General features: G+C 41.2%; 1 protein-coding gene across 3 annotated transcripts in view; it reads right to left on the minus strand.

Moving 5' to 3' along the window:
* The window catches only part of LOC130155765 (peroxidasin homolog), a 47687-nt gene extending 38264 nt beyond the window's left edge, over positions 1-9423 (minus strand). The window contains exons 1-2 of one of the 3 annotated variants that reach the window (XM_056353395.1): positions 8174-9423; positions 5915-6022 (exon numbers count right to left, since the gene is read on the minus strand). In XM_056353395.1, the coding sequence (XP_056209370.1) occupies positions 5915-5967 (53 nt within the window). In that variant the 5' untranslated portion in view covers positions 5968-6022; positions 8174-9423. Of the gene's footprint in view, positions 1-5914; positions 6219-8173 lie in introns of those variants that run through there. The other 2 variants (XM_056353396.1, XM_056353394.1) reach the window with 2 other exon arrangements.
* Positions 9424-11415: the final 1992 nt, after the last annotated feature.

Genomic DNA, 11415 nt, shown 5'->3' on the forward strand with positions numbered 1-11415 from the left:
TTAACATATAAAGCAATCAACAGCTTTTACAAGAAACCTCCGCTTCTCTTTAATCTATTTAAGCTTTCAGAGAATCATGTATTACTACGTTAACTAAGCAGATAATTAGCTACAAGAGGTATTTTACTGCAGTTCCATGGAAATTACTGGGTTTGTTTCATTGAAGCATCTTTTGTGTTCAAAACCCTGTGCACAGCAATGATGCTGACAGTTCTGGACCGTTTCACCCAGAACCGGTTGGGTAAGTGGCAGCTACCCGATCATTGTCAACAAAGACACAGAGAGGTGGTTTTACAGAGATAAAACATCGAGGTTCCTTCCAGCGTTTCTTGGGGGAGGATGTGAAAGACATCCTAGCCACAATTTCTCAGTCAAGTTTCCCATATATAAGAAAAGCCAGAACATTTATCAGAAAGACGATCATTTCTCTTACTTATCCGCAGAACATCGGAGTCAGCTCTGCAGGTTCCCCACTCCTGCCAAACAGCTCGGTCCTGGCAAGGGAAAACAGCCTTGCTGAGATGGAAATGAAGCCTTCCAGACTCACTGTCATCGGCTCCCCAACTCAGGAATGTCCCTCTCACACACGAGCCCCCACAAATGGCTTTAATAAATGACAGCCTTCATCTCCGAATCCCCACATGGGCAGCTGAGCATTGCCATCTCTGCTAGACAGATGAGGCGAGTGCAGCGAGGCTCAGGGCTGGGGCCTCTCCCAAGCCCTGGCTGCTCTGGGGTGTACCAGCTTAAGACATCGAGATTTGACTGTTCAAGGAGTGAACAGGAAGGAAAACATGCTCAGCATGGAAATGCTAGTAAACGAGATTACACAACAACAGTTGAAACACTGAAGAGTGAGCAGATGCAGAAACCCTCGTGCTGCTGAACAGGACCTTGTTCTCTGTTGCACTGCCACAGTGCTTACATTTTGAAGTTTTAGGGATGAGCACGCTAGATTTTAATTAAGAAATTACCACAGGCATTCCTGAAACTAGCTTTTTAAGATTTCAGCTCCCACAAACAGGAGTCAGGTTTTCAAAAGAGCTCCCTCGGCATCAGCTAGGGCAAGAACTTGATAGCAATTCAGCAGTCAGCATCCCGAGCTTGTTTGATCCCACCTTTTCTGTGCATGTAAACTGGCATCAACGCTGCATTTCAGAGCCTGGCCCTGAAGGCAGGAGGGGTCCGCTGATGCTTCATCCCCTGTGGAATCAGTTCATCAGCTGCCACATCTGCACAACTTGCCCTGGACACATTCAAGCAGGCAGAACACACAGAAAACCATTGAACTCACCAATCTTAAATAATTTGAGCTATTCTGTATTAGCAGTGGGTATGAAGATGAGGGTCTGACCCTAATCAAACCAGCTATGTCTATTCTTGGGCATTCATGTCAGCAAGGAGCAGGAGTCTCTTAACCTAATGCATATCTCCTTTGCACCTTCTATTCAAGATATCATCCACATCAGATGAGGACAACTTTCCCTCCTCCTGAAGTGTGTTCTGACCCTGATCCAGAGGGAGTAAAAGAAAATTTCTGAGTGTAAAGATGACTCCAAGCAGCAGTAGCACCTTGCCAGCTTAAATGAACCACCGGGGTTTTGTTTAATATGCAGTCTCGTGTAGCATAGGAGTCAGCTTTTTTAAGAGCATGGCCATTTAAGTCTTTACCCAGGTTACACACACATTATTTCACCAAAGAACACTGACTTCTCCTTAAAGGGCACAGGAAAAAATCCTGGTATACCTACGGGGAGAAGGATGTGGTGAGGTCAATGAAAATGCAAATACTCAAGTGGGAACCAGATGACGAAGCACCGTGAAGTTCAGTGAAGGCAGGCCACCATCACAAGCATTCGGATGCTTTCATCAAAAGATGCTGGAATGTTTCTGGAAGGAAAATATGTTTTAAATACCCTCACCCTCCCCATTTTCCTTCCAATGAAGGGAATTCTATAAACAGAACATACAGAAGACTTTGGTCACCTCTGAAAGGTTTAACAAGGATTAAATAGTACAGTGGAAGAAGTCCGAAAGAGATCCCACCTGGCCCATCCAGAATGCGTGGGTGTGCGTTTAATGGCTGCCTATAAGACTATCACACACAGAGGAAATGAGTAATCCATTCCTCAACCCAAAGCACACGACAGAGATCACAAAGGGAGCAGGATTTCCAAGAATTCTTTTGCTCAGTAAACCCTTCCTCAACAAATGTATAAAATTCCTTCTCAAAACTATGTTTCTTAAGATAGACTAAGAGCACTACACCCTGTCCTACTCCAGCCTTCCCTACTGCAGCATCATGACCTGCAGGAGGAAGAAGAGTGGCCACCAAACAAGCAGCACAACAATGAAGGGAAACAAAACTCGTCAAGCTGGCGTGCTTACACTGCCCAATTAGCAACCAGGTCTGTGAACAACTGGGTCACCTTCAGTTCATGCCAGCGATGCGTTCAGATCCCAGATACTGCGGCGTCTTTGCTTGTGCCCTCAGCTATGTTTCTCTAGAAGTACTCATTCATTATGTGTGATGCATAATGCAGAAAGGAGAATAACCCATGGATAATTGGATTGCAATCCATTAGCTGCCAGCCAGAGGGGAACTTCTTTCCATGGATTTCTTCTACTTATGCCCACACGTTTCAAAGTTTATTGTTTTAAATGTCACACTGTAGAACAAATGACTTAGAAGGTTAAAGACCTATTGAAATTTTCTGAATGTATGTTTCACAGCTGTTCCCTTCTTTGGGCTGCTGGCTAAAAGAACTGCTTGAATCCCAGCAGTAACCAGCAGATCACATCTGGATAATCATGTTCCAGTTGAACAGACAACAGCCAAAATACGTTTGCAGTTATACACCATGAATTTTTATACTTACTTATCTGTACACGTGTAGTCATTCCTGCCATCCTATTCTCTGCTCAGGATAAAATGAACAGACTTTTGTTACCAAAGATAAACAGTCTATCGCTAAAACCAGACATTGGGCCAGATCCTCAGCTGTACCCAGCTGGGACTGGGAAGGGAGGCGGGAAATGGTGACCAAAAAGGAGCCAGTAACAGCTCATCAATCCTGGAACTGGTTCCATGCCAATCCCAGCATCACTCGGAGAAGGCTCTGGGCTGCTCTAAGTTGCGCCAGCTGGCTACAGCCCCGCGGGGGCCATCTGCCAGCAGGGCTTGTTGAAGCACAGCGTGTGCCGGCTAGAAGACTTCCCTGATCTTCAAGGATTGTTCAAGAGAGGGTGGCACAGAGTCATGGAGGTCAGAAAGTCCCCAACTCCTAACTTCAAAGCAAACTCCATCTGGAAACTGCAGCTGTTCTGCGAGGGAACTGAGCTGGAGCCCGGGATCGGTGTTTGTATCTGCAGTCACAGACTCGGTCCTATTCATACCAAAGGGGCAAACGTGGAAAATATCACAATCCCACATTTCTACTCAGAATAACTCCACGATCAAGACTATTCTTGCTATAATTCTGAATGTTCGCTCTGACACAACAGTCCTCCCAGGAGAAAGATTAACATACCAAAAAGCTGGAGTAGTCAGGGACTTGGTTAAGAAGCATTCTTTGATCTTTCACAATTAAAAAAAGTTTAATTATTCAAATGCTATTTATAATAGATACAATGGGATGCTAGCTGGCAAATCATTTGCATACATTAGATCTTCAGCATAGCTAGAAAGTCAGGATTTTTACTTGCCACACACCAGAGAAAGGCATACAATCTGCCAACTGAGAACACTTACCAGGCTCATATGTCTTATATCTATGAGGATCTCTGCTCATCACTAGGGGTTTTGCTTACAATTATGCAGAACAGCATTAAAAGAGAATAAACCAGATAAATATCCTTAAATACTGGTCTGTAAAGACAGTCATTTCACTTGGGGATGTTACTACTTTTATATCTCACACCTATACAATTTAGTTAATGATTAAAAATCTACTTTCCCATTCAAGGTTGTGACTATCATGTTAAGCTAAATTAACCAGCTTTCCAAACGGTTAAGTGGGTAAAACACAGACCATTTACAAGCAGCGCACATATAAACTAGAGGAAAGGGGAACTAGGGTGGCTGTACACACTGCACTGGAAATCTGGTCACCTTTCTAGACGGAGTTTTACAGACAGCTCAATGCCATCTACATTACAGCAAGATACTACCTGGAATTTTACTAAAGCTGTAAGGACAAGCCATGGACCAGAGTTTGGTTTTGCCCCCTGCAGCACAGAGAACAAAGCGTGCTGTTGCCAGAGGGCATTTGGAAATACATCATTCCAGTACTGAAAAAAAGCTGATGACCACAGTAAATTTCCCTCCCTCTGCACTCAGAGAATCTCTACCAGAAAGTTACTTGGGCTATCCAGTTTGACAGCAAATGCTGTCTCATTTCAAACAGAACAGAAATTAAGCTTTACTGAGCTCAGAGATATCTCAGTTCAGCCAACGAAACAAACTTTTCCCACAATAAAAAAAAAATCCATGCTTAAACAAGGATAAACAAGTTACTTTACTAAAATCAAACAGTGTAAGGGTATTTAAAATATTTTACTATCTCAAGATGCAGAGGAACGAGGGGGAAGAAAGCTTGGTGACAATTTGGAGAGTCAGACTCTGCAAGTTGCTGCAAGAGCAGATAACTACTACCCAGACAGTTTGCAACAAACCACACAGTACTGACTAGTTTCATACCACAGAATAACCCCTCCATCACTAGCCTAGGAGCGAGCAAGTCCAGATTTGGGTCTGCCCCCCATCAGGGTGACTCCCAAGCAGCCCAGCTGCAGTCAGTTTCCCCAACAGCGCAGCTCTGGGAGCTGCAGCAAGTGTAGACATTTCCCTATGTGCCACTAATGCTAGAACCTCTGTGGTTTCCATCCGCCAAAGCAGATCTGCATGGCAGCAATTAAAATGCCGGCATTCTGCCCACATCATGTTCATTAGCGGTATTTGTGAGGTGTTTACAGGAGAAATGCTGGTATAGCCGCTCTGGCTGAGACCAAATTTTGTTTGTTACAGGCACAGAAGAAAGCTTCTCAAAGTACTGTTGAAAAGGTTTTACAATCAGCGCAGTTAAAAAGAGGATGAATAGAAAGATAAATTTTTGAAAAGTCTTTTCAACTATTTACAATAAAGATCTTCCAAACCAAGGCATCAGCTAACAGTAGCACAAAGGGAAGTACTTTGTCACATGCCACTGCATCTTAAAGCCACCTTTAAGTTTAGGATTAGTTTAGAATCACAGGGAAGTGCTCTTGGAGTCCCCAGGCATTACATGCCCTTTTCCTCCACCTTTTCTGTTCAAATGGACTCAGCCAGCAGCTCCCTCCCCAACAGGTACTTTATTTCCCAAGGAATCTGTGAGTTACTACAATTGTTGCTTTCCAAATAAGCCTTAGGTTTGGTTTGTATGGTTCAGATAGAAACTGGAAAACCAGTACTTGAAGTTTAGGAAAGAAATGATGTTGTATGCATTAGAAGAGTGTTTGTTACTGTAGAGGCAAAAGCCTGAACCGCTGTGTTTCCCCTCTCTCCCCTACACCCATATACAAAGCCTGCTCAAATATAAACTGTGTACCTTTCCATAAGCTCAGTTTAACATTTGTGACCTTTGGTTCTCCAAAATTGCCTTCCAGTGATTGCCCTGACATTACACTCACGAAATTTTTCAATTCCCTCGATGGTCCCGTTAACAATTAACTGATGCCAAAGGAAGCAGTTTCTGTTTCATGTTTTAAAAACATGAAACAGTGTATGATACAGACAATTCCGCAGGAAAAAAAAAAAAAAAAAAAAAAAAAAAAAAAGGACAAAAAGCATGCTTTTGGCACTGCCTGTTTTTTTCTTTTTCCTTCTTTCTAAAGACCAAGCAGGTAAGAAAGGCAGTAAAATGAAATGGTTACTCACAGTATGTTTGTCTGGGGTGGGATATCAGGGATGGTTTCCAACATCAGATGCATGCATCTTACTGTAGTCCTGAAGCACAGGCAGCGACTAGGACAGGAGCAGGAGAAACTAGGCAAGAGGAGAAAACACAAAAAGCCTCGAAGAGCTGAAGATTTGATCAGCATGGTGTTTGCTGGAGTGTATTTGCCTCAATTCTGAACTGCAGGGAGCTGACAAAAAAAGTTTCCCAGCCCTGAGGTCCAGGAGGAGGGGACTCATCAGCATGTGTTTGCAATTAAATTAAGGCAGTTTGACAGTCCAACCGCCCACCCTCTCTGCCATTATGTACATCATTGAAGATCAGACTGTTCCCACCCCTCTTTAATTGTGGTGCTGAAATACAAACTCTTAATTTTGATTTATTTTTGCCTTGTTTCTTATTTGGAACAGCAAGTTAACTCCTCACCCTCTCCTCAGGCATTTAGCTGAAAGCATGCAGAATGCACCTTCAAGGACAGTGACTGAAAAATGACCCTGTGCTTCCAGGGCTGAGCTAGGACGCAGATGGCCCAGGGTCAAGTTTTTTATGTCAAAATTTTTGCCTTAGCATGCTGCTCCCTGCAAACTAAGGACAGCATGTTATCTAACAGCCTGTCAAATGTATCAAGCAGTAAGACTTTCAGGATAAAGGCTGTCTCTTATTACATGTAGTTACAAGATCCAGCAAAAATACATTTCTAATCATTGACAGGAGCATGGAATGCTACAGATAGTAATCTCCCTTTTAAAATCACTCAACAGAGATAAATAACCTGCAAATAAACGAGAAAAAAAAAAAAAAAACCACACCAAAAACCTTGACGGTATGCATTCTGTAAAGTTCCTTTTGCAAAGATTTGCAAAGGCTGATCAATTTCAAAGACTTTTTAGCCAGCCTAATTTCTTTCTACAAAGATGTCATTTGGAAAAATGTCAGGATTTTGAAGAAATTAGGCAATTGAGGGGTGAGGAGGGAAAGAAACAATGAACTCAACTGAGTCTGAACTGTAGGAAATACAGACCTCAGCTTGTTTCTCCCATTGAATGATAAAATTAAGATGCAAAAGGAAGGACTTGCTTCCAGTTGAATTAATCACCTTTTACTGTTATAAAGAAGCTTAGAGTGAAAAAAGATTGTCTTCAGGTTTTAAGTTACTACTACACAAGATCCTGAATGTGTGGGTTTAGCATGAGAGAGGCATTAATGCTCATCAGGATATAAAGACAGTTTAGGAATTTCAAACATGACACCATTCTGCACTACCTGGAAGATCAAACAAAAGTTTACCATCAGCCTGTACCTCTGCTTTATACTGGAAACTACGGTATAATTTATGTGACAAAACAGTACTTAACAAGAGTGACATTACATTTAAACCTCCCTGGTTCTCTTCTCCCTTCAGATTCTTTGTCACTTGAACATTTGGGGAGTTTTGGGGTTTTATTTACAAATTATAAGATAGAATATATATTATAAATATATTAAATACATTGTTCAAGCTTTATTTTTTTTCCCCCAGTTATAAAAACACATTATACTGCACGTTTTCTGCATCCAGTCCTCAGGCAATCTGCTGTTCGTTTGCCCTGACAGCCCTTGGAAAGGCAAGGAGGCTCAGCTCCCCACGTGGACCCAGCTCATGGGTTTGAGCAGAGCATCCTCTAGTGGCCTCCCAGCCCTTCCTTACAAAAACAGGTTGCAAGAGCTTCAACGGTCCGCTTCAGCCTTCAAAAAGCGCCGGCGGAGAGCACATTCCAGTAGTGACAGCTTTGGGAAGTGCGATAGAAGCGCCTCCTTCACAAAGAACAACGCACCTTTTGTTAAAGTCTTCAAGAGTTACGCCCTATTTTCTTCCAGCCTGATTGCTCCCCGTATGAGCTCTTTCCAAAACACACTGAACTCTGTTAGGACAGGGCAACACAGCTACTTAGAGACTGCACTGTAAAGCAGCATTTCTAGGAAAATAAACAAAAACGCTCTCTTCAAACCATGCTTCAGTATTTAGGAAACTCGTCAGCATCTTCCCGCTTCACAAATACAAAGCCTTTGCCTTCTGCCTCCAATTACATCAGTGCATAAACTCCAAGCCTGAAACCAACATCTGAGGGGAAAAAAACCAACACCAAATCCTTCCAGGTTTATTTATCCCTTCCAGGTTTATTTATATTGCTAAAAGGACAGCTGGGAGAGGCATCAGTCATGTTTCTGTACATACTGCCTCTGGAATCTTGTTTCAGTACCTGGCTGTGCGGTGGGTGGCAGCTTCTGGAAGGATTCATGGGTATTTTCCTGTTGCAGGTAGGAACAGGATCTTTAGCCAAGTCAGCAGGTTTAACAGTGGCCACACCACAGGGAATAACCTGAGCACAAAAAGGCAAGTTCTGCAACCCATACACTTACTTAGAAACAGATCTTCACTTGAACCCTCGTTATCTCTCCTTCACCAGAAGCGCAACGCTTGTGAGATGTTATGAAACGCTAGCAATTACAGTTCCCTTACTCTTGCATTAATTTCTCTTATTTTCCATGAACATGACAAATTGTTAAAACAAAAATATGTGCAGCTCTGAGCAAGAACCAAAAGTTAACTCCTAAGCAACAGGAATGAAAGTTAACACTTGTTTTCCGTGCTTAAGCATTTCCAGCCTCTGCTAGACAAGACTTTTCACACCAGTAGAATGCAAGGAAGTCTGGGTTTGTTTTTCAGGTGTGGATTGTTCTTTTCTCCCACCCTTCTTTGTTTTGAACTATTACTTCACCCCAGTAGAAAGATTTCATTGGAGTAGGTCCCCTGAGGAGCTCATCACTACTTCCCAAGAACTGTGATGTATGTTTTACTATTAAGTGAACAAACATTATCTGACAAATTTAATTTACTTGATACCATTTGTATGACACATCCATAGCTTTCTAAAGCAGAAAAGAATTTTTTTTTCATTTAACATCGTGTGAAGGAAAACATGAACGCTGAACTAGTCTCATGTTATGTATAGTCGGTAAAAGGACATCTATCATACAGACAGATGACAGGAAGAAACATACTATACAATAATTATCCTGCGGAATAAAGGTTAACAGATACATTTAATTAGCAACAGCTGTATTTGCTATGGTGATCAGTTTCCTACTACAGCTGATGCCAAAATATTATTCTCAATAATACTGAAATGGAAGCCATGAACACCAGCTCTTAAAAATTTGCATTAATTAAGCACTGAAACAGAGCACAGGAGACAGGAGGGGACTTGCAGCTCAGAATGCATTAAACTAACTCCTGACATGTTTCATTTAGGCAATTCCTTGAAGTACAGAAGCAGACTGAATGACCTCTCAATACCTGTTGGCCACAGCTCTAACAGCCAGGTAAGTCAATTCACTCTTTAACCGTTCTGATATACTGAACCTAGACCAGGTCTGTGTATGCTAATTCCAAAACACATCTTGCACAACTCCATTACATAAAGAAATCAGCTGGGCAGGTTTCTTTTTAGAGATTATGTCTGGAAGAGTTCATCAAAAACTATGCACCTGCATCACATTAACTGCTTTTTCTAGTGTTCTAGTGTCTTAACCATCAATTATGGAAATAAGTACTTATCTACAAAGTATTGTAATCACAACATGATGCGAAGCCGTGTTAAGAAGGCTAAAAAGTCTTTACTGAATTTATTGATACAGAAACACTTATTAATAAAGTTTAAATTGCATAACACTTTTGCATGCCTCAGGCCAGTTTAACTCTAGCTTCTACACATAGATTTTTTCAGTTTATACACTAATGATTAAAGCAGCTTCAAGTTCATTTGTTTTTGCAAATTTACTGCTGTATCAAAATCTAGGAGACACATACAATTGAAGTGAAGACTACTTGGAACACAAAAGTAAACAAAGCAGGTAAAACTCCTAGACAGCTTACAGACTATACAAAAACAGTTAAGCTACAATTACTCTATTAGAAACGCATACAAAACTACAGTGCAAGTGCTTGTGCACAGGGAAAATGTATTTACAGTTCCCCTTTATTTACAGGCTATAAGCAATACTATTTCACAATTATATTACACAGAATTTCTACTATGTGTTTGTTCGAATCTGTGGGTTTTTGAACAAGGGGACAATTTGACAACCTAGAACATAAATTTCCTGTATATATATTTATTTATTTAACCTTATCCAGGAAAAAATAGCAGTATTTTATGCATCTTATAGAAAGCTACAAAAATCTAGCAAATGTAATAAAAAAGGCAAATCTGGTGAAAAATCTGATAAAATATCTTTTACAACTGAGGGTGGGATGGGGATAAAAATCAAACAGGGATAAATTAAAGACAATTCTCCAACTGGTCAGCTTCAACAGAACCTCAGTGAGGCTTACTAATATGAACCTGAAGTTTAATACAATTTTCAAAGCAACTTCTTTAAAACAAGTTTTGTAATTAACAAACTGAAGGATGACCTAGCAGCCAACCGTAGGAGACACCCTGTACTCTGTAGGGGTATGGAAACTGTGCCACAGTACAGAAAGGCACATACCTGGTATGACAGCTATTAAGCAGGAATGCCTAACAAATACAGAGGCAACAGCCTTTGGGGAAGCACAGAGAAATATTACACAGATTCAATTAAGCCTCTATTTACCACTGTTATTCAGGATTGCCATTTGTAGAAAGAAATTCACTTTAGTTGCTAGAATTACAAGATGGGTACTTGCATGTTTACAGGAAACCATCAGCTCAGTGGCCACAGAACTGCCCTGTTTAAAATAAAGAAATAAAAATCTGAGGGAGCAAGGAGCATCATTTAGACCAGAAGTGGAGACCAGAGGCAAAACACAGTCTACAACTGTGTTGTGTGCCAGTGGCCAAATGACACCGTATTATCAGATTATATTCTCAAAGACACACAAAAAGCCCGTTAAGCAAGGAAGAGTTCTGCACCTTGGGCTTAGATGTACTAGAGTTATCCATTTATTTTCAAAGCCACACAGAACTTCAAAACACTATTTATCATTAAGCAAGTTGTGCAACTCAGAACCATTAACCCAAAACACAGCATATTTTTGGCAAGACAATCTTCATTCCTTCCTCCTCAGAAAATGACGAGATGGTAAAAAAAGAGATATCAAAGTGATATCAACTTAAGTGCTTCTGATGGGGCAATGCCTTAACATATCTTCATTACCTACTGAGAGGGGGTTTGTTACCCACCTCCCCCCCAGCTTTAGGAGTATTTTTCACATCAATACAAGCTCAAGGGTTTCTTTCCAGCCCTTACCAGTTTAGGCAGACTTTTCAAACAGGCTGAACCAAGCAAATTTCCTCTTCTAAACACCTGTCTCCTTCCATCACCATTACAGGAAGACTTGGGAATCAAAACTAGAGTTCACATCCACAGAACTGCAGAGTGGAAAGTCCTCCTGTATGACACTGTTAAAACATCTACTTAATTGTTGCAGGAATAAAATAACTTACCAAGTCGATCA

The sequence above is a fragment of the Falco biarmicus genome, chromosome 10 (genome assembly GCF_023638135.1).
Source record: "Falco biarmicus isolate bFalBia1 chromosome 10, bFalBia1.pri, whole genome shotgun sequence".
NCBI classification, from domain to species: Eukaryota; Metazoa; Chordata; class Aves; order Falconiformes; family Falconidae; genus Falco; species Falco biarmicus.